The sequence below is a fragment of the Alligator mississippiensis genome, chromosome 2 (assembly GCF_030867095.1).
Source record: "Alligator mississippiensis isolate rAllMis1 chromosome 2, rAllMis1, whole genome shotgun sequence".
NCBI lineage: Eukaryota > Metazoa > Chordata > Crocodylia > Alligatoridae > Alligator > Alligator mississippiensis.
Genome location: NC_081825.1, coordinates 195070473 through 195094003, shown reverse-complemented (window position 1 = coordinate 195094003; position 23531 = coordinate 195070473). Strand labels below are relative to the sequence as shown.

The 23531-nt window shown below is 44.1% G+C and overlaps 1 protein-coding gene across 4 annotated transcripts in view; it reads left to right on the top strand.

The window, feature by feature from the left end:
* Positions 1 to 23531, top strand: part of INSC (INSC spindle orientation adaptor protein) — a 289967-nt gene that overhangs the window by 64200 nt on the left and 202236 nt on the right. For 3 of the 4 annotated variants that reach the window (XM_019477191.2, XM_019477192.2, XM_019477193.2), the window contains exon 2: positions 23287 to 23381. In XM_019477191.2, coding sequence (XP_019332736.2) covers positions 23287 to 23381 — 95 coding nt within the window. Of the gene's footprint in view, positions 1 to 6460; positions 7029 to 23286; positions 23382 to 23531 lie in introns of those variants that run through there. The other variant, XM_059722643.1, reaches the window with a different exon arrangement.

Below are 23531 nucleotides of genomic sequence, written 5' to 3'. Positions count from 1 at the left end.
CTTATTCTACTGTGTATTAGTGCTGCATAAAAAAAAGTGTAATATGTTAATGCACAGTTGAATAGGCCACAGTGCATTTAGCATCACCTAAAAAGCGTGTACTTGTGTTACTGTGCATTAATGCAGCCTAATGTACATATATTTAATACCTCATATTGGAGGTACTAAATTTAATGCACATTAAGACAAGGGCATTAATATACATGTGTGTGTGCCCAAGGAGTACCGGCAGGCAGTTAAAAAACCCCAGAGAGAGAGAGCAGGCAGTGAGAACTAGGTGATGATGAGGTGATCCATGAGCAGGGACAGACTAAAGCCAGATAAGCTTGACCCCAGAAGGGGCCAGAGAAAAGGGCCTCATCGTGCCTATCAGTTTTTTTGTTTGTGTAAGTGTGGCAGTGCACTGGTTGTGCCTGCCACTTCAAGACCATCAGGCAGGCTGTGGAGCAGCTGGCAGATGGGCTCAGGCCCAATTAGGTAGTCACCTGACTGCAGAGGGCCACCTCATTGGAGGAGGACTGGGCAGATAAAACATAAGCCCAGGCCCTGGGAGCAGGGCCAACAGTTACATCTGGGGAGCTGGAGGAATAACATTGCCCAGCCTGCAGACTGTAGCTCCTGGGACACTTAGAGGTTAGAGTAGGAACTATGGGGATGGAGGAGGTTCCTTATGTTCTCAGGTAAGACCTGAAACTGCACCCTGCTGGGCTTGGTTGGTATGGTAGGACTGCCTGTGGTGGGGCAGCCCCCAGGAAATGCCACACCTGTGCCTCCCCAGTGAAAGGCAAGGATGGGGTGCTGGAAAGCCTCAGCCCCTACTGCCTTGTGGGTCACACTGTGGAGGGGAAAGGCTTGGGACCAAGGTCCACTGGGAGAGATATGAGGCCTGAGGGGCGAAAGGCCCAGAGAGGGGCCAAAGTTCACTGGGAAGGACCTGAAGCCTACAGAGCATGAAGTGTGGCCCAGTGATGGGGTGGTCCAGTGAGGGGCCAAGGGGTCAAGGCCCACCAAGTGGGGCCTGAGGCCTGACTGGGCCAGAGGCTGAGTGCGGTCCAGTAAAGGCTTGGAGGAACAGTGTATTTGGATGCCACCTGTGAGGCTGTAGGGGTGGGTCAGTGCTGTGTGACTGACCCAGTATACCAGGGCTACAAAATGGGGCAGCCCCCCATATTATAGATCCATTTACATCAAGGAATGGCAGTCAAGTGGAGGGGCAGACTGCCCTAAAACAGGTGTGTCATCTATTTCTTTGGGTGCCCAGGCACACCCCCTTCATTACAGTAAGCAAGAACTGTATAAAAGGACCAACCGAAGAGCCTTGGGTGGGGTGGGGGAAGTGGGGGAGAGGGCAAAGCCAGTCTGCAGAGAGGCAGCAGGCCACTAACCAGCTTACATGTGATGGAAACTGTGGGCAGTTTCATCTGGCATTAGAATGAACCCATCAGGTGCCATTGGTTGTGTTGCTCTTGGTGGGTCCCCCATCTGAGTTGATTGGAAAAGATATTGCTGGGCCCTTGGGACTCCATACCAGTGGGTGCTGCTTTATTCTGGTACTTGGACTACCTCGTACTTGGAATTGATGGCCATTTGCAACACCTCAGCCCACACAGTGGACACAGAACTAGCTTGTCTTGAGGGTCTGGATCCCATGAAAGCTGGGGCTTCATGTCCGGGCTCCTGCAAAAGACATGGATGTTTCTGAAAGTCTACCTGGTCAGAACCTCCATTTCCCACCCCCTGATGGATGGTGTGGTGGAGAGGTTCAACCAGACTCTGGAAGGGATGTTAAACAAATTTGTGACAGAGGAGCCCTGGAAGTGGGTAATGCTCCTGCCCTAGTTGGTGTTTACAGTCCAGAAAGTTCCCCAATTATCTATGGGATTCTCTCCCTTTGAACTTCTATATGGGAGGCATCTTCAAGGGGTGTTAGACTTACTGAACAAGACCTGGCAAGCACAGGGTACAGAGGCCCAGAATGTCTTCCAACACATTCTGAGGCTGTGGAAGTGACTCGATTTAGTGGGGAGCTTCACTAGGGAAATCCTTATAGCTGTGCAGCAAGTGCAGAAACACCACTACAACAAGAATGCATGGCTCCAGCTGTGGCAGCTTGGGGATTTGGTCCTGCTGTTGCGCCTCTTGGCAAAGAGCAAATTACTTGCTAAGTGGCAGGGGTCATATGAGGTCCTAATGAAAGTTGGGGACATGGATTATGAAGTGTGGCTTGTGGGAAGATGACACTGGTCACAGCTATACCACGCTAACCTCCTGAAACCTTAGCAGGCCTGGGAAGCACTGGAATTACTTTTCTGGTGAGCACAGTGAGTGTGGGAAATCCATTTTGGCTCCCACCCAGTGAGATAACTTAATCCTATCCCAACAGAAGGATGCTAGGGATGCATTTCAAGATGTATTTATGACTATACCAGGGAGAACCACCTTAATTAATCATTGGATTATCCTAAAACCTGGTTGTCCCATCTAAAAGGGGCTCTTCTGGATACCCAAATGGCTGCTGAGCACAATCAAAAGGGAAGTGCAAAATATATTGGATATGGGAGTGACTGAAGTACAGTATTGTCAGGTTAGTGGTGCATCCTAGTTGTACTGATCCTTAAGCCAGACAAAACAATATGGTTCTGCATGACTTTCAAAAATTAAATGCAGTGTCAGCATTTGATATATATTTGATGCCTTGAAGCAGTAAATTGATAGGATGATTAGGGAAAGCCAAGTACATATTCACATTAGATCTGATGAAGGGGTATTTGCAGATTCCCCTTGCTCCAGAATCCTGTGAAGTAACCACATTTACAACACCTCAGGGGCTCTATCAATTCAGGACCTTCCCTTTTGGTCTCAATGGCACCCTTGTCACTTTTCAGGATCCATGGATAGGGTTCTGTGACCACACCAAGAGTATGCAGTAGCCTATCTTGATGATGTAGTGGTGTTCACTGGCACTTGGAAGGAACATGTTCTTCCTTGAATCAGGGCCATACTACAATCCCTTTGGGCCGCAGGCCTGATGGCAAACCCCATGAAATGCCAACTTGGTTGTCAGCATAACTGGTTTTTGTGGTATGCCCTCAGGAATGGGGAGATAAGATCCCCCATAGAAAAGATAAAAAACATTGGTGGAATCTCCTATACTTAAAACTAAAAGATGAGCAAAGTCCTTCCTGAGGTTATTCAGCTACTATTGATGATTATGATGCCATAATTCTTGGTGATCACAGTCCTGTTAACATGTCAAGCCACGCAAAACAGCGCCCAGCACAGCACAGTTGTTGCCAGTGTGCGCCAGGGTTTTTGGAGAGAGAAACTGAATGCAATGTACCACCCCACTATTACTCAGTCTAGACTTTAGCCAGAAGTTCATTTTGCAAACAAATGCCTTAAATGAGGTCTAGGGGCTGTTCTTTCCCAGGACTTTAAGGATGGGGAGCACCGGTTCCTGTACTTGAGCTGTAAGCTCTTTTCTTAGGAGCAAACTTATTTTGTTACCAAAAAAGAATGAGCCACTATTAAACAGGCAGTCGAGGCCCTCCTCTGCTGTCTCCTTGGGGCCAACTTTACTGTGGTCACCAACCATGCCCCTTCTGATGTGGGTAATGCAATGAAGGAAGCCAGTGCAAGGCTAACATGTCAGTACCTGGCATTGCAGCCCTATTTATTTGATGTCTTACATTGCTTTAACATGTATGTTCCAGGGCAGTCTTCAGGGCTTTAACATGTATGCTCCAGGGTAAGAGGGGGACTAGATGTGGAAGAGTGGGTCTCAGACTCCACTCATGTGGGAGGAGATATGTAATAGGTCAGTGTGGTCTTTTAAGAGGGTGTAGACAGCCTGTGGTAGAGGCCTAGCTGTGGGTGGTTAGCTACTTAAGGAGTACCGGCAGGTAGTTAAAACCCCCACCATAGAAATGGCAGGGAGTGAGAACTACGGTGGAAAGATAGCCCTGAAAGCCGGAGAAGCTTGACCCCAGGAAGGGGCCAGAGAAAAATGGGCCTCTCCCAGTGCCTGTGGAAGGGCTATCAGTTTTTATTTGTGTGTGTGTAAGCAAGAACTGTATTTGCATTTAAAAGGACTGGTTGTAGAGCCTTTGGGTCAAAGCCAGGCTACAAGAGGCAGCAGGCTCACTAAGCTTCTAATCGCGGTCCATTTTATGAACCAATAAAATCATTTTATGCGGATGTTACCTGTCATGGGGAATGTCCTTTAGTTGTAGCTGAGTCACAGCCATTGCCCTGCCCCTCATTCTTGCACGTTCCATCCACTTGTATATTGGAAATTGTTTTCAAGCATTGGGAAAAAATAATTGATTGAATTTGAAAAAAAATCAAAGCAGAGATTAAAACTAAGCAAACATGAGTGTATATTTAAGTGTATACTGTTTTCTTATAACTGTCATACTCTAGACTGTTTGTTAGGCCCTTGCTAGCATTAAAACCAGCCAGGCAACTTGGATTATAAATCCCAGAAGCTGTATTAAATGAAAAATTCACCTTTTCTAGACATTCCTATATTCTATATATTTAACGAATTAAAGCTGACTAGACTGACTCTGTGATCTGGTAACATAGCTAGCAGCAGCTTCTGAACAGGCTGATATGTAGAGATAAAATAAATTCCAAGCAAGTTGACTGAGATGTGAACCTGTGGCTTAGCTGTAATACAAAATATAACAGGAGGAATACTCTTTTTTTTGTTTTTTTCCCATTAACAAAATATTTCCTTTAATTTCCTTACCAGGACCTTTGCAGGAGAACCCTGGACTAGCAGGCAAAAGGTCTAAGGACATTTATGATCATATTTCAGTATACATATTAAATGTATGACTTTGGACACAGATCACATGAATATCTGGGTTACTAGATAGGGACAGTGGAGCAGGTTATGGAGAAGGAGAAAGCAGAGAGAGGATAGTTTTTCAGTACATCCAAACTCAATGGATAAGGAGGCAGGGCAGTGCCAGAAGGACCAGTGTGAACAGCTGCTGACCCAGATAGCCATCAGGCCTCAGCCACATTGACAGTCCGTGGATTCTAGGGTACCTGATCTTCTTATAGCCATTGGAGCCATTGTACAGTTCAGGGGATGGGTGGACTACGAATTGCCTCATGAACTATAATGGGTACACAGTTACAACAGTGCATGGCATCACATTCCCCACCACCCCCATCACTTCTCATTCTCTGTGATGCAAGGATATTGATGCACAAGATATCTCATTTCCTTTCCTTGTCTGGATTCAGCTCCATTGATGACAAATGCCTTTTCCAGTTGCCTGACCAAGTTTGAAAGTCAGTGGCAATCTGAGCTTTCCTCTGGGGAAAAATATTCAGCCACATCTTTGCAGATGATGTAGCACACCACAGTAATGCTGATTTCATTAGACACAGGCTTCTGTTGCAATGTCATGTGCACTAGACATTCCCCTCCCCGCTAATCACTTGTTCCTGGTCCTTTTGTTGATTTTTGCATTGTAGGATACCATAAATATTTCTCCCTCTTCTGGTGCATCCTAGCAATAATTGCAGTTCCTGGACATTAGACATCACCATAAAGGATGTGGGGAGGTGGCCACTTAGCTCCAGGATGTCCAAACAGGCTGGGGTGGACTGAGGGCAGAATTGAAAATGTTGGAGCCTCTTTAGACTGTGCCTAAATATTACAGCTGAACCTCAAATGAGCAAGTTATGATACTGTTTCATCCTATACATCATGCTGTGTTAGTTATTCTGCTAAGAACTCATCCTGGGTCAACTGAATATCTTGTATGAGGTGCTCTTTACTGTCTACTCTCTGTGATTCTTAGCTCAGCCCTCAGGGGGTGCTCATTTTGTAAGCCTGGGAATCCTATTTCTGGGATTTTTTTTTATAACCAAAGATAGATCATAGACACTTTGCAAACTTCAAATAAGAGAAAGGAATGCATATCTCCCCTGCTCAGCATGAACGGCTATAAAAGAAAGAAGCTATTATCTGGAGTAGAGTTGCCCCCGTTCTGAACTTCAGCATTATGTCTGACAGCGTCTTTTCATAATGTGATTCTTAGCACACTAGTTTTTTCCATTAAGACTGAAAGAGAAAAGCATTACACAGTTAATCAGTCAAAAAGCAGGGAGTGTGTAAATAGAGAAAAGTTGTGCGTATCAGCATTTTACGATGGCAAACTATATTAGCATCAGTCTGAGAACTAATAAACATTTTTATATGCAGTGATTATTCAGCATTAAATAAAAGATAAAATGCAGCTCTAGAGCACACCAACCTGCAGCCCACTAGTTGCCAAGCTCAATAACAAATTCTTTCCCAGCTGCAGCTGTTACTAAAATGTTAATTACAGAAACACTGCCACTAATCAGTTTGCTTCCATAGTGCTGCTGCCTTACAAAGCTGTGCCCTCTTCTCATTAGGAGAGATTATAAAGACATGCAGTGATGAGATAAAGATGCAGAGGGAAAAATTGGAATTTATTGGATGTTTTGAAACCAAAATGCCTGGGACTTTTTACCCAAAATAATTTTATTGGGGGGGGAGGGGAAAGATGAAATCAGCCTAATTGGATCATTTCTCATGTCTTAGATAGTTGAAATATCTTTTCAATACAATATATAGTGGAAACACAATCTTTGGAGACCTTTACATCTAAATTGACAATTTGCTGAGAAGATCTATTGAAAAAAAAAACTGTGTCAGGGCAAGGGAGCTGACTAAGGGAGAGGACAGGCCTTTTCTGTCTGTAATATCTAGACTCTCTGGCCATGTGTGAATGGTAAAATTGCAGAGTCTGGTAGCAGTGCTCCCAAGCACAGCATGTGGCCTGGGCTGGCTGCCTCCTAAACCAGAAAAAAATGTAGTCTCATCTCTGCAGGGCTGCTGATGGGCTATTTAGCAGAAGGGTGGGCTAGCTGGCACTGTCATTCAGCAGTGTTAATTAGCTTGCTCATTCACTGACTGCACAGTGCTTCTAGTTTAGGAGGCAGCCCAGACAGAGCTGAGGACATTGCTGCAGAGCATGGTAAATGTATTTTCTTTTTCCTCTTGTAGACCTGACCAGACTTACATTACTATGTTAGGTCAAGCAGTCTGGGCCTTTACTCTCTCCCTCAATGGTGCCGACTCTCATGATTTTATTGCTATGTTCCTGATGTTTGGTGTCTTTCTTAATATACTAGTGGCTAAAAATCAAGAAATGTCATGAGCATCTATCTTCTAGGCCTGGTAGCTTCAGAGAGTGCTTGAAAATATCAATAAAGGGCAGCCTGGATGCTCAGAAACTGGAAAGGAAATCTAAGGATCTAGTACACACACCCACACTTGCACCGCTCCTCAATTTCTGACTCATGAGGGCTTTCTTTTTAATTGCATGGGGTTAGCAATATTCCAGTTCCAGATCCTTCCCTGAGTTACCTTCTGTTTGTAATTAGCAAGATGACCTGTTTCATTTGAGATGGATTTTTCTCTGGTCTTTCCCATTATTTTAAGTCCCTGATGTGTCATTAAATGTATTATGGCCAAGAAGGAAAAACTAGTTCAGCACCCAAAATACAGAGGTACCATCAAGTAGTATGAGACTGGGGTGATGGATATTAATGAAGGTTTCCAAAGGACTTGATATGAATTTGTTACCCAATCTCCTGTTCAAGATACTGAAGGAATATGAAGAAGCAAATGGAAAAATATGAACATTAAAGAAGAATATGAACGCCCCCTCCCCATCCTCCCTCCAAAAAAAAAAAAGAGGAGGGGGAGGGGCGGGGGGAGATGCTCGGAGGGAGGATTTTGAGTTTGTTCCAAACTAGACTCTGATGTTGCTGAGGAATAATTTATGTAAAGACTGCCTGCAAGTATTGCCATGGGCAGTGCAAGTTAGTTTGTTTTGGTTCTGAAGTGTAGGTAATATAAATTTCTCCAAGCAAGGGTCTAGCTGCCCTTGACTCACATCTATGCTTATATAGAGAACATCATGCATATTCACTTTCCTTACCTGTTTGATTAATTTATGCCAAATAAAATCACATAAGTGCTCTCAAGATGCTGTTCTTTAATCTGATTTGTGTCATTCCATTAGCAGATAATCAGCTGTATAGTGACTGATTCCCAGATTTTCAGTATTGTAAAATGAGGACTGACACTCTTGGCAGAACTAGGATGGTCTTTTTATTATGATAGAAGAACCATCCTGATTTGATCAGATGGTATCTGGTCTCAAATGACTTCCAGCTGTAGATATAGGCTTGTTGTTTCTAAGTTAGCCAGGCTATATATAATATAGTTTTTATTTCTAATTCTAAGCATGATAACTGATGATGAGAAAATTGTCTTGTTTTCATCAAAATGAAAAATGCTGCTGCTGACTGACCTTATTTTCAAATGATCTTTTAAATGAGGAAATGATGGTGTCAGAGTTAGTTGACATGACAGGACTTTGTAGATTTGCCTTAGTTCTAATTTGGACCGTCTCAAGAGTGGATGTTCTGGCAGTTAGCAATTTCAGAAATGTGCGTGGTAAGTTTTTGTGTAAGTTTTGAGACTTGATTATCTAGGACATCCTTTTGAGAGGGGAGAACTTCCTTAAGGACATGATTATTAGGACTAAATGAATCACCAGTCTTTCACTAAGAATACTCTGACATAGCTGTGATGTGTCAGATGATGAGGCACATTTCTACAGTGTCTTTTAATGGCGTCTGGACCGAGGATCTTTTGGATTTCTAGTGTATGCTTTAGTGTTTCAATTTGGCAACTAGCCAAAGTGAAAGCCTTAACTTTTCCATGTTCCATCTTGGATATTGAAGTTTATCTGATAGGCTTGGGACAGACATTCAAAAAACCTGACCCTGAATTGATGCAATCTTTGCGGGTTAGTCTAACCTGCCTAGGTTGAACCAGTTTGCAACTGTATAGACATTCTCTCTGGACTGAAGAAATGCAGGCACATGCCTGCAGTGGCTCAGACTAGAAGCCAGAGGGTGCTAGAGTAGTCTTCCCTTCCCTTCCCTTCCACAGTCCTGAGCTGGGGGGAGGTGGGAGTAGCCAGACCCAGGCAGGATGCTCTGATTGGGGGGGGGGGGGGTAAACCTCCAACCTGCTTGTACCATACCTGGCTTTTCCCTGCTCGCTGCTCAAGGGATGGGGGTGTTGCCAGACCCCAGCCCCTGGCTAGCACTCTGAGACAAAGGGTGTGTGTGCAGTGCATGCCTCTGTTGATGATACTGAGCTTTTCAATCTCCCTCTCCCTACTTCTTCATACTGTCTGCAAACCTGACAGGCAAGGGAGCCAGCAGGGGGTTGATAACACAGTATTTATCAGCCTATCAACACAACAAAAGCTTCTCATTAGTTCAAGCTCTTCTTAAACAGAGTTTTCCAAGGAAGGAATAGAGGGACATTAACACTTGACCTGATAATTAGCTTCAAAAAGCCCTAAGCAGGCACTGTCCTATCTGCCTGTCCCAGTGAAATTGGAGACACAGACACAGATACCTCTCAGCATTAGTTAACATACCACAAGCTGGCTAGGGTGCATGATGCTGGGGTCCATGCTGTGGGAGATGGGAGGGAGGGGGGAATTCCTGCTTGAACAGTGAATGGGGGGGTTGGGGGGGAGGAAGCATGAGGCAGGGGGAAGCAAGGCAGATCCTGCTGTGCCTGCAGTCTCTGCTGGAGCTCTGGATAGGGAGCAGAGTGGTGGGACCAGCCCTGTTTTCTGGAGCAGGTGGCCCAGCCCAGCCTAGCACAGGGCTGCAAAGTCTGGGATGCTGGGGGACTCTGGCTTAACTTAAACCAGGAAAAGGTCTGGGATAGACAGTGCATAAACAGATTTGACCCAAATCAGTTAAGTCTGATACTACATTCAACCAGGTTTATCTCAATGGCTGAAGCTAGTTTTTTAAACTGGTTTATGTGCATTGAACTTATATTATGTTACAGGTTTAAACCAGTTTCTGATCACTTAAACTGGTTTATGTGTAAAGTCTGTCCCTAGCCATGAAGTTAAAGGCAAAATTATTAGCATCTCTTCTGAATGGCCATGGCAGTGATGATTCTTGTTTCAAAGAGTCTTTTAGACTAAGTTTAATTTCATAGGAGTCAACTTAATGTACTATAATTATTAGGTCTGTTCGAATAGGGAAGTATTAGATTCAAATTCAGATTTGGCCAATTTGGAGGACATTGATTTGATTCGGAGATTTAGATCACTGTCCTGAATAGTTTCAGCCAAATTGGCTTTGGAAAATTCAGTGCTGATTTGGAGAGATTTGGTGCTGATTTGGAGAGATTTGGTGATTTGGATTGGCCGGGGAGAGGCAGGCACAGCTGGGTAGCTGCAGGTTCTCCCAAGTAACGTGTGCCCCCGCCCTGGCTGGGCAGCTTGTCTGAGTCCCAGCCTCAGCCCCGATCTCTCTCTCCCCTACTCCCCTTTCCTCCCCCCTCCCCCAACCCCAACAGACTTACCAGCTGGAGGCAGCTGTCAGCTGCCTGTTTAGTTTACTGCCGAATCTCCAAATTGGCTGAATCATTTCTGAATCAATTTGGATGCTTTGAATCAATTTTGGAGCTTTTATTTTATCTCCTGATTCAATTTGGATTCAGAGATTCGGTCCCCGAATGGGGCCAAATCTCCTCCGAATTGAGTCGGCTACTGAAGCTGTGCAGTGCTAATAATTATCCCAATTTTGTATGCTACTCCTAATCTTGGCATAAAAATTCCATTATGGGGAAAGAATGTGAACTGGAAGTTTAAGGGGTACTGTAAGTTATTTGTGATAAAATAATTTTCCCTTTTATTTTTATTTTGCCATGGATAGAGCATTGGATTCTCCAGTCTGCTAAAAGTCATTTCACACTGTGTAAGTTGACATCCAGTGCAAAATCGCCTTAAATCAGCCAGATATATCCAGAAGAGACTCTCACTGTACTAAAGGAATCTCTGTTGCCATAGAACTGGTAATGATTACATAGTTACCATCTAAACTAGTCATTTCTGACACAGCCTTTTTAAGGAAAAGGAGTGTGTGTCAGGGTTTGCTTAAGGACGTAGTGGGCTGGTTTCTGTCGTGTCTGTTTCTTCACCAACAAAATAGCGGGCCTTATAGCTACTGCTTAAAATACAGCAAGATCTGTCCTGCCATTACTTTAAGCCTGGCCTGGCTGGCGTGGAATCAGAGAGCTACTTTCAATTCTCTTTAGCAGGGCCTGCTTTAGAGTGAATGGCAGATGCAATACTAGAAGGCCAAGCCTTGCACTAGCAGTTCCATTCCTGCAGCTAACTTATATTTGCTGTAACAGATTAAATGCTTTTCTTTTTTTAACTTTCATGCTGTTTCTGTCCCTTCCATGAGAGAAGTATTAGATTAAAAGTGGGTATTAGATTTAGCCCGGAATTAACATTTTGCAATATGAGATTTCCTAAGTTTCTTACTACATTCCTAATTTTACTGAAAACAGGATTTGTAGAAGGCTGCTTAGTGTTCTGCTTTGATCCTAGCACAAAGAAGTTTGAAATATATATACTTCATTGGGTGCAATTAAGCATCAGGTTATAAAAATAGAAATTATCCTTTGGGGTCTGATTATACTAAGACAGTGGTCTCCAATCTTTTTATGGTAAAGATCACTTTTTAGAAGTAAAGGGCACCCCAGGATATACTGCACCCTTCCCTGACCTGCCTGCCCCCTGCCCTGCCCCCCATCCCATGCCCCCTGGACCATGGATTGTCCCAGACCTGGCTGGGCCGGGTCTAATTCTGTGCCATGGCTACATTGAGCCATGCCCACCTAGTGGCCAGACGAATGTGGTGTTGGGCCCTGGCCTTGCTGGGTCTGGGACTCTCCATGGTCCAGGGGCTCATGTGAGGGGGGCCCTCTCCAATGGGTGCAGCCTGGCAGAGGCCCTGGGGGCCCCTGCCCCCCATCTGTGCTCCAGAGGCTCCAGGGGCCCATGCCCTCCCCCTGCCTGTACTCTGGGAGGAGGTTGCTGCTGTGGGCTGCCTGCTGCACCTGGAGCACAGGTGGGGGAGACGCTGGTCCCCGAGGCCTCTGCCAGCCTATGCCCAGTGGCGGAGCCCCCCCCACATGCCCCTGGGCTCTGGAGACTTCTAGACCCAGCTGGGCCAGGCCAGATGCCACATTCCTCTGGCTGCTAGGTGGGTGCAGCTCAGCTCAGTGCAGCGCAGTGCAGTGGTGGCACAGAAGTGGGTTGGGCCCCGGCATGGCTGGGTCTGGGACTCTCTAGGGCCCGGGGTGCATGGGTGGGGGGAGGTGCTCCTGTCACCGGGCACAGCCCAGTGGAGGCCTCAGGGGCCTGTGCACCCCCACCAGTGCTCTGGGTGCAGGTGGGAGGTACACTAGCCCCTGGGGCCTCCACCGGGTTGTGCCCAGCAGCGGGAGCATCCCTCATGTCCCCTGGGCCACAGAGAGTCCCAGACCCAGCTAGGCCAGGGCCTGACGCCACGTTCCTTTGGCCGCCGGGTGGGCACGGCTCAGAACAGTGGCGGCACAGAAGTGGGGTTGAGCCCCGGCCTGGCTGGGTCTAGGAAGATCTGGTCATCCAGGGGCATGTGGGAAAGGGCTCCTGCCACTGGGTGCAGCCCGGCAGAGGTCCCGGGGGCCTGTGCCCCATCCCACCTGTGCTCAGGATGAAGCGGTTGCCACTGTAAGCTGCCTGCTGCACCCTGAGCACAGGTGGGGAGGGCATGGACCCCCGGGGTCTCTGCCAGGCTGCATCCAGCGGCGGGAGCCTCCCCCATGCTCCCTTGGATGACCAAATCTTTCTAGATCTGGCTGGACTGGGACTGCCCCCATGTGAGTCCCTGCTGCCATGGGACTTGAAGCCCCCATGTGGCCAGCTGCAGCGGGGCTTGAGGCACAGCAGCAGCCACCTCTGCTGCCTCTGCCCCCACAGAGATGCAGAGGGAGGGCCCCCCATGTCCCTGGAGGAGTCCTCTGGGTTCCAGTCTTCCCACCACCCTGCCAAGTTGGGTCCTACTTACCTTCCTCTGCTGCTAGCTGGGCCTCATGCCCAGTCACTCACCGTGGGGGCCTCAATCTGGCCCCGCCCCTTCCCTCCACTACAGATTGACCTGTTGGGTCTGGAGGTGGCAGGTGTGTGCATGTGTGTGTGCCCAGCCGTCCGCCCAGCCCAAGATCGACCCAAAGAAGCTCCAGGTTTTACCTGTCATTCAGGATCCCTGGGTTGGTGGTCACTGTACTAAGATTTTGCTTCAAGAAAGCATTTAAACATGTGCTTAAGACCTATTGAAATAGGTCAATTATTCTCAGCCAGAGTGCTGGAGTGGCCTAGGGTGCCATGAGATCCTTATAAGGGTGCAATGGGGTGCTGTGCAGTATCAGTGTTGTTAGGTGTGCAACAGTGCTGGGTTCATTTTGATTCCCAAGATAACTCCAGAGGCTACAAATAAGAATCTATAGTGTCAAAAACATTTTCACCTGTAATGGTCTGAGGTTTTTGAAACAGAAGTATTTCTCTGGTATTTTACTGGCAGAAAAGCAGTGAAAGCCAAGAGCTGGCTTTTTATAAGGAGTGCTTTTGACCTAGCAAAGGGTGTCTTAAGTTTAAAAAGCTTTAGAACCACTGAAATAATTGAATTCAAAGTTACTCAAACCTATATAAGTGCTTTCCTAAACAAACTGCTGAATAAGCATGTAGGTTCTAGTCCATGCTGAAGCCAAATGGAAATTAGGATAAATTTATTTAAATGTGCAAATTACCATATTTAAAGGACAAATTATTCTACAATGGTTAGTTAACAAAACCTTTTTAAAGATGAAAACTCAGGAAACTCCTATTATTATCTGTTATAAATCTCAGAATATCACTGAGTCCCAATTTGGTATAGAAATGTCTCAGAGATGTACTGGAGAGCTTAGAAGCTTGTTCTGTTATGTATGTAGAGTTGATCAACAGCAAACAAAAATGGCTTAAAATACTTAGGCCCCTTTCAGGTAGCTCAATACTTACAATGTTCTTATTCCTATTGAATTCCCTTTTTTGTGGTAATGAAGTTTTAACTTCTGACAGTCAGTAGCCCCACTTCTGAAAAGTGGCTACATGTCTCTGTTGCCATTGCCAAGACTTTCGTCCAATTTGATAGTTTGTTGTAATTTTTTAATAGGTTGGCATTCACATGGGCAGAGTTCAAATGGATTTTTAAGAGATAAAACTTTGAATTTGGACTTCAGGTATTGCTTGCAGATCCACAGTCGTGTGCATAATCTCTATCTCCCTCTAGAAAGCAACTATGGTGGTGTGTGTGTGCATGCATGTTTATATTTTTAAGCTGAATTTACCCCTGGTAGAAGGTGCTGGATTGCCAACTCTGGAAGGAAACTGAATTTTTGATCTCTAGAAATAGAAGCTGATATGGCAACAGTACAAACACAGCAGATGTAAAATGTACTTTCCTGACAATGTGTTTCAGTCGCCATGGAAAAAGCTCCAGAGCAGGTTTTCGTGACATGCTTAAATTTCAATGAACCTCGATGCATATGCACCTTTTATTGTGCCAGTGGTCCAATATTTTTGCACTTAAAGAATGCTTGAGCGAAAAAACAAAGATTTTGATTTCAATTAGTGTATAATGTCAAAAGATTAAATGTTTGCCACTTTTTAAAGGCTTTGTGGTGATGGCATGAGGTGATATTTCTAGGGAAGTTTGCAATCTTTTCCATTACAGGAATTGTTGCCTTTTAGAAATGCTAACTAGAACTGGTAAACGACTCCCCTTCCATCTGCTCCAAGGATTTTTGTTGATATTTATGTTGACCTTTTTGTCAAAAAATCCCCCCCACCTCTTTCCCACCCCAAGCCCCAATTGTTGTTGGAAAACATAACAAATTAGATATAGTAATGCTGCTATTGGAGCTGTGTTCATGTGCCAAATAGCCATATTCTCACCTATGGTCAGACTCCCCACTTGTACCATACCTCCTGTGATGCACCACTATGATGGTCCTTATATTTCTGTCTAAGACCACAATAATTCAGCAAGAGAAGAGACCATAGTTGCTTAATGGGAGGACAGGAGGCACTTGGCTTGCAGCTCTCAGAAGACACTGTGGTAGGATTTATGAATAAACATGTTTTGTATTTTCACCAAAAAACAAATTTTATTAGGCTGTTAGCCAAAGAAAACATAAATGTTTCAGTTTCTGAGTTTTCCTTTCTTCAGTGAACAGGATAAATGTTCTGTGGACAGTAAGACTTTTTTTTACAAAAAATGTGCTCAGTTAAAAAGCCCAAGTGTCAGAAAAAAGTTTCAGTGAACAATTTTCAACCAGCCTTAACACTGACTTTAGAACGTAATAATTGCTATTAACTGGGTCAGACCATAGGTCCTTCTGCCCCAGTATCTTGTGCAGAGGGTGGATGCTGAAAGGGAGAGTGAACTAGTTCTGTTCAGGGTTCCTCTTTCCACTGTTCATCTCTCCCACTTGCAGCCTCCAGCATTTAAGATCTAGGGAGTTCTGATTCAGAGGCTGTATCCCTGACTTCTGTGCTCAGTAGCTACTGATGCCCCTTTCAAAAATTAGTCCAATCCCTTTTTGAATCTGGCTAAGCTGTCAGCTTCTGCAACATCTGGTGGCAATGAGTTTCACACTTTAAATGCATACTGCATGAAAAAGAACTTTCTTTTGTTAGTTTTAAAGTTACTATCTACTAGTTTCATTCTGTGGACCCTAGTTTTTATCTTGTGTAAGACAGTAAATGATAAAGCCCTATTGACTTTCTTTGTACCATTTGTACTTTTATAAACCTCGCTCAAGCATCTCTTTTCTAAACTGAATGGACCTAGCCTCTTTTAGTCTCTCCTCATGTGGAAGCTCATCCATACCACTAATCATCCTTGTTGCCCTTCTCTGTACCTTTACAGATTCACAGATGAGTTCTTCTCTATCTCTTTTGAGGTGTGGGAACCAGAACTTGGCATCGTATTCAAGGTGTTGAGGCACCATGGATTTATAAAGAGGCACAATGATACTTTCCATTTTGTTTACAACACCTTTAATAGTCCCTAACAATTTCTTCGCCTGTTTAATGGCTGCTGACCTCTGAACTGATGTTTTTAAAGAACTTTCCACAGTCACTCCCAGATCTCCTTCCTGTATGGTAACAACTAATGTAAAGCCCATAATAATGTAGGTATAATTTGGGTTATTTTTGCCCAGGTGCATCACTTTACATTTATCAGCATTGAATTTAATCTGCCATTTACTTGCCCATTCAGTTATGCCCAATCCTTCTGTAGTTCTTCACAGTTCACATTGGTCTTTACCACTATGAATAATTTTGCATCATCAGCAAATTTGGCCATCTTGCCACTCACACCCCTGTTGCAGCTGACCCCGCTGTTTACTAAACTGACCATTTGTACTCATCCATTGCTTTTTGTCTTAATGCCAATTTCTAATCCACAAATGGACGTTCCCTGTAATCCCTGTGACTACCATTTTAGTTAAGAGCCTCTGGTGGGAGACCTTCTCAAAGGCTTTTGGAAATCAAATAGACTATGTCAGCTGGATCACCCTGATCCACCTGCTTACTGACATTCTCCAAAAACTTTAGTATGTTGGTGAAGCATGATTTCCCTTGGACAAAGCCATGTTGATTCCTCCCCAGCAAGTTATGTTCATCCATGTGTTGAACAATTGTTTTTTTCATTATTGTTTCTACCAATTTTCCAGGAACAGAAGTTAGGTCTACTGGCCTGTAGTTCGTTGTGTCCTCTTTAGAGCATTTTTAAAATATGGAAGTCACACTGACAACTCTGCAGTCATCTGATATGAAGGCTGTTTTTAGTGATAGGTTGCATACTACAGTTAGGAATTCAGCAGGTTCCAATCTGGGCTCCTAAAGGATCGTAGGGTGAATGCCATCAGGTCCTGGTGATTTGCTACTGTTTAGTGTATCAGTTTTCTCTCTGACCTCATCTACTGAGCCCTCAGTTTGGGTCAGCTTCACTGACATGTCCCTAGAGAGGAGTGGATCTGGAGACAGAATTTTCTAAACATCTTCCACTGTGAAGTTAGATGCCAAGAATACATTAAATTTCTTGGCATTGTCCCTGTCATCCTTTAGCACCCCCTTTTACACCCTGATCATACAGGGCACAGACCGAAGTGATCATTTTTGCTCAATCTGGCCATAGAAAGTGGTCTATAGCCATGACCAAACACAAGTGCATAGCTGCAGACAGCTTAAAAATGGCCTATTGGGCAAAAATCTGTATCCTTTTTGCATGAGGGGTCAGATGAAGATGTTTCAACCACAGAGGTTGCCAGCAGCATCAGTGGTGGCCAGAAGTGATCAGTGACTGCCCACAGATGCCGCTGGCAGTGTCGGCAGTGAAGTGGGGGGCAGGTGGTGAGTGGTGACCGCCCACAAGCACCATGAGCAGTGTTAGCTGTGCTTCTTTCAGGCGTTTTCTATCCAGAAAGATTCTGTGGTACCTCTTTTATCAGTTGAAAAATCTACCCTATTGGATTCAATTCAGTCTTTGATGTGGGGTGCCACTCCCCCCCACCAGTATGACCTACTCTATCATTCCTGTATAATTTGTATCCTGATATTACAGCATTACAGCATTGGCTTTATTCCACCATGTTTCAGAGATACCTATTATGTCAACATCATTATTTACTGCTAGACAAGGTTCCTTGGGTGAATCTGATCTTTTATTAGACCAACCCAAATAGTTGGAGAATAGTTATTAAGCAAGCTTTTGGGTTCAAAAACCCTTCGTCAGGCTAAGGAAGTTTCAGCAGTTCGTGTGTGCTCTTCCTGGATGGAATGAAAAGTTATTTACTGCTAAGCATTCAAGTTCCTCTGCCTTTGATCTTAAATTTATAACATTAATATAAAAGCACTTTTTATTGTTGCTTGGTTGGCCACTTCTGTGTGTGACCTTTTATTCACTAAAGGTATTAGCTTGTGCTTGTTTTCACCTTGTTTCTTATCTCTATTTTTTTTGGTTTCAATCCTATAGGGTATGTCAATTCAAACTGTATGCTGTTCCATATCTTTCCCCCCAGTTTTAGTTTAAAAGCTGCTCTACTACCTTTTAAATGTTATGTGCCAGGAGTTTGGTACCTTTTTGGGTCAGGAGGAGACCATCCCTTCTGTACAAGCTCCCCATATTCCAAAGGGTCCCTCAGTTCCTAATAAACCTAAACCCTTCTTCCCTATACCATTGTCTCAACCACACATTGAGACTGTGGAGCGCTGTCCGTCTATTGGGCCCTGGAAGCATTTCAGAGAATGCTACCATAGAGTTCCTGCCTGGTCTTGAACCTCCTACCTAGCAGTCTAGATTTAGCTTACAGGACATCTCTGCTACCTTCGCCCATATTGTTGGTATCAACATAGACCATGACCAGTGGTTCCTCCCCAGCCTTCCCTAGCAGCCTATCTGCACATCTCATGAGGTCTGCTACCTTTGTACCTGGCAGTGGAAATCCTCTTGGATGTCACAATCCCATCTATCTATGTGCTTAATAATCAAATAGCCCATTACCACCACCTGCCTCCTTCTGTCCTGTGGAGTTCCCTCCCTTGGAGGAGTATCCTTGGTCAAGAGGATACTGTAACATCAGCCGGAAGGTGGGTCCCATTTAAGGGATAGTTTCCCTCTTTCCCAGCTTGAGGCTCTTCATCCCTGAGGCTCTTATCCTTCTCAGTAGAATGGTAGCTACTACAGTGGAGATGGGACAGCTCTAACTATGTCCCTGAAAACCTTATCCCTAAATCTTTCTACCTCCTGTAGCTGCTCCAATTCTTCCACCCTAGCCCTGAGAGGGGCTCTCTGCATGTGTGGGATTGACAGGTTGGTACAGGTGAATGAGTGTGGACCTAGGAGGTCAATCTCTTCCCTGTGTGTTTGGAGCAGCATGAGTCTTGATGTTGGGACTGATGGCAAGTCGTATGAGTCTTGAGCATTGATAGAGGCTGAGTGAGGGTTCAGGGGACTGATCCGGTCTATTGTCTGCATGGTCCAGAACAGTTCTTCGGGTGAGGTCCTAGGAGGACAATACCCTGCAGTTTCTTGGGGGATTGTTGGCACTGGTGAGGGCTCAGAGAGGTCAATATTCTAATATCCTGTCGGTGTGCATGTATATGTGGTCAGAGTGGAGAGTGCTGACGTGCCATCTCACTGATAGGCTGTCAGTGAGTGAGAGAGCCTGCTGCTCTCAAGCACCCCAGTGAGCATGCCTCTGTGTGGGTCATTGCATTGTTTATTGCTGTTTTAATAGGGGAGGGTTTGGGGGTTCATATTGTTGTACACACTGTTATCGTTTATTGTTGTATAATATAGTTGGTTTTATTCCTCCTATTTTGGTGTCTTTGATTTTTTGCTAATCAGTTGTTTTTAGCATCAGGGTAGCACTGGGCTACACTGAAAAGAGCAGGCCTGCCCACTTTCCTTTCATTAAGCATCTGTCAATTAGCAAATTACTTGATTGGCTAATTACCCACAACACTTTTCTATATATCTTGCCCATGGGATTGTCAGTTTTTCTGTATGAAAGTACATGTATCCAACCAGTATGTTCAGGCCATTACTCAGAGATTGTGCATCTTCCTGTCTGCCAAAGAACCACATCATTTCACATCAGATCATGGCTTGCATATGCATTTTAAAAAAAAATATGGTTTCCACCTATGGACCCAAGTAGGTGGAATGTAGCAACTCAGGGTAAAGTTGTGTTACATCTAGACCATTCCAAATCTGTGGAATATTGGGTGGTGTTAAAGTTAGCACATGTTGTGAACAGTTGTATGTTAAAGGTTAATACTGTTTCTTGCCTGCACAGCTCTGATCTGCTGTTAGAGGGCTGGTGAGCAGGGGTGTGGCTAGGAGCTCTATCCTTGCCTGGGGAGAATGGGTGAGCGGGGGGGACAGGGAGGAGGGACTGGAAGCAGTGCATCCTGGGATGTTGGAGGATTGCTAATTGCTTGTTTTATCTCTGTGGAGCAGACGGAAGTTACCCTAACATGAGCTAGGTAGCACAGCCCAGAGTTAACTCTTGCCTGAAGTGGGCACTTTACTTTAAGTTGTATATGTTTGTGTTTTATGGGCACTTAGTATGGTCTAAGTGTAACATGTAACTTCACCCTCAGTGTCCCCGAAGAACAAGGGGGTACTGTTCCTCTTTAGGTGGTTTGTTATGTAGAGGAAATGCGTATGAAATAGTCTGCTTTTCTTTTTCTGGCCTGATCAACATTTAACTAGACCTTGAAGTTTTTAGGCTTGATTCTAATGAGTGACTAGAAAAATAAAAATCACTTGAAGTCTGTGAAGAATTTTTGATCCTTCAGGGTGCAAGATATTATGTCAGCTGAGATTAGAGCTCAGCACATGATCTAAATATTCATTTTGTGGTAGGATACCTAATGTGATGTTAGACATTTTTAGAAAGGCTCCAATTTCTGAAGGTAACATAGAATGTGGTGACCAAGTTTGTGTCTGTGTGCAGTGTTCAATTGATTACTGCTAATGGAATATATTGGGGACTGTCATTTGTTTGTGTATAAGTTACCTCAATTGGCTGAGCTAATGGGGAAGCTACTTTTGGCTTGCCAGAGAGAGGCCTTTTGATTTCTGTATTAGGAGCAGAATATGAATTCTATTCCTAATGCTGTGTACAGGCAGCTGGCTGGTATCCATAATGTCTTTTTAGCCACAGACTGTTAGAAAAGGTCTTTCAGTTCTTTATGTACATTTTAGGATTTATTTTTATAGAGAGGAAACTTGACCTTGAAGATGAAGATTTTAAGCAAATTTTACATCCTTGATTTAAAATGGGTGTTCCACATCCACATAAAGTGAATGGAATGAGATCTTTGCAGTAAAATTGAAACCACAATTACTTATATTTGCTTCTCTTAAATGTCTTGTAGATGGAAGGGCAAAAGTGGTGATTATTTCTGACAGTGAATAAAGATATAATTTGCTTTCTCTCTCTCTCTCTCTCTCTCTCCTTTCATGGTTATATGGTAGATAGCACAGCCTCAGAGATTCAATTCTGTAGTCCAAGCCAAGAATGGACATGCACATGCATATGACACGGGCACATATATCTATGTACATATAAATAATGTAACTTTATTTGGATGCACGGAGTATGCAGGTATCAAATGTCAAACCATATTGTAAAATGGAATTTCTTCAGACTGACAGTCTTTTTCAATCAGAACATTCAATAATATTAATTAAACCCAAACACTTTTTAGGTTTTTTATGATATTCCATTTGTAGTGCATTTCTTTATTAGACATATCTTTAAAAAAATAAGTTAATTTTTTACAGGGAAAAGGTGGGAAAAAGTTGCCTAAGCAACCTAGTAGTATTAATGGATAGAGTATGTGAATGCATTACTTTGGCCATAATACATTTAGAGGCTCAGGATAACGTTTGTGGGTTCTGATATGCAAATCTTGAATAAACCAAGGAAATGGATTAGCACTGATGTTAGGTTGTTAGGAAAAAGATTGAGGTTGACCCCTAGTGCCAATTAGCAACGCCTAGGAGTAGCAAGTTTCTTAAATGCCATCTGAACAATACTTGCAGAAAATAACCAATAGCCAGTGGTCTATTACCATAATTTTACAAGAGGTTCACTTAATGTTGCTTGGTTGGTGATACAGATGACACTTTTCTGGATAAACTATTCTATCCCTAACTAGAATCCATTGGTTCTATATTCTTTCCCTCTGTAATTCAGGACATATCTGTTTCATTCTGTTGCCTGGTCTGAGTCCATCAATCTCTTCACCACCCCCTCTTCTGTTGTCATTTTCCTTTTTATTTCTTGTCATTCTTACCTTGAATAGATTCATCTGAGTTGCCCCCCAAACAACCAAATGTTTGTTGTACCAGCAACCCATCACAATGGGGATTAGATTGTTTCTTGTGATGGGTTGGTTGGTGGAATAGGTTTCTTTTGGCTCCTTTCAATCTTACTTAAACAGGGACTAAAGTGGGAAAACAGCTTGCAGCTTCCCATCATTTTTCCTTCTCTTCTTTGGCACAAGAGGCTGTGGAACAATGCTGAATTTCCTGCAGACTGCAGAGTACTTTCTGCAGCTGCCAGCTACAAAAACAGTTCTGAAAAACGTTACAAATTTCTAAAGGAAAGGAAAGGATCCATAATAAAGAAGGCAACACTTCAGCCATTATGCATCAAGGTCTTAACCCAGCCTCTGTCCCAATAGGCAAAGAGTGCTGACAGAAGTAACATTTGAAACATTTCAGATGCCTTTGAAATGTTTCAGAGAGCCAGCTATACAAACCTGCGTGCCCTTTGAAATGTTCCAAAAGCAATTGAAGTGCTCCAGTATAGTTAGTGCCCCCCGGCTTAAATGATTTCTTGGCTGATCCTGCACTTGAGGGGCTGCCAGGTCCCTGCTAGGACCCCACTCTGCTGCTACAGTAACCCACGCCCCATCTCCAGTGCTGAATGCCACAGTCCTGATCCCCTGTACCTCTTCATTCTGAGTGGGAGAGGAAAGGCTTAGAGAATTTGGGACTGGAGAGTCAAAATTGTGAGGGTGAGGGGCTGGGAAGTCCTTGCTGCCACCACAGATATGTATCCCCTGCTGTTCCTCTCTCCCTGCCATTTTCCACCAGACCCATTAGAGCCCCCGGGTCCCCCACTGCTGCTTATGTCTGGCTCTCCAGCCCCATCATTCTACTTCTGTCTTCTGGTGCGGGGCGGCGAAGAGAAGGAGGAGAGGTTCAGGGGGGTTGTGGCTGAAACGGTACCTTTCTGAAATATCTCCAAGTCTGTTATGCTTAGCAGTGCTTCAAAAATTACTTCTTTCCTCACCCAAAACGTGTGTTTGTATGCTGTTAAGTGATTTTTTTTAACACACATTTCCATTCTGTCTGCAACCAAGCCTTCATGTAGCCTTGTGTGTTCTAATCTTACTAAATTTGGTTCCTGTGGTGGACCCCATGATTGCAACTTGTTTCAAAGAGCTGTGAGAAGGCAGGATGATGGTCCTGTGTTGCTTCACTGCTGTAATAAAAATGGTTGTCAGAAGTGGCTCTTTGTGCTATACAATAATCCAAGCATCTCAAGAGAATGGCAGTTATGTTTTATGTAATGTGCCTTGCCCTTTGAGTTTGCATAGATTGCTCTGCTTCATAAAAAAAAGTCATCATTATTCCCAAAATGGGAGATTTTACACTCTTTTGTATCAACTTACTTTTCTCCAATTTAATTTGCTAATCAACTATTTTTTTTTTTTTTAGAGTCTGGCCTATGGAGAAGCCCACAAGCAGACTGAGATAAATATGGCTTTTCAAATTGATAACCGCCTTGAGTCCTTTTCATTGCCAATTCAGCGGTAAGTGGTGCTACCTTTCATAAAACAAATTCCAAATTTCCTAAAATGAAGAAATCTGAAGAAAACCAAAACTTCATTTGTTCCTTGTGTAATCCACTCCCACCTCAGTATGGTGCCCTGTCTCTCTGTAGTGGTAGCTGGGGCTCATAT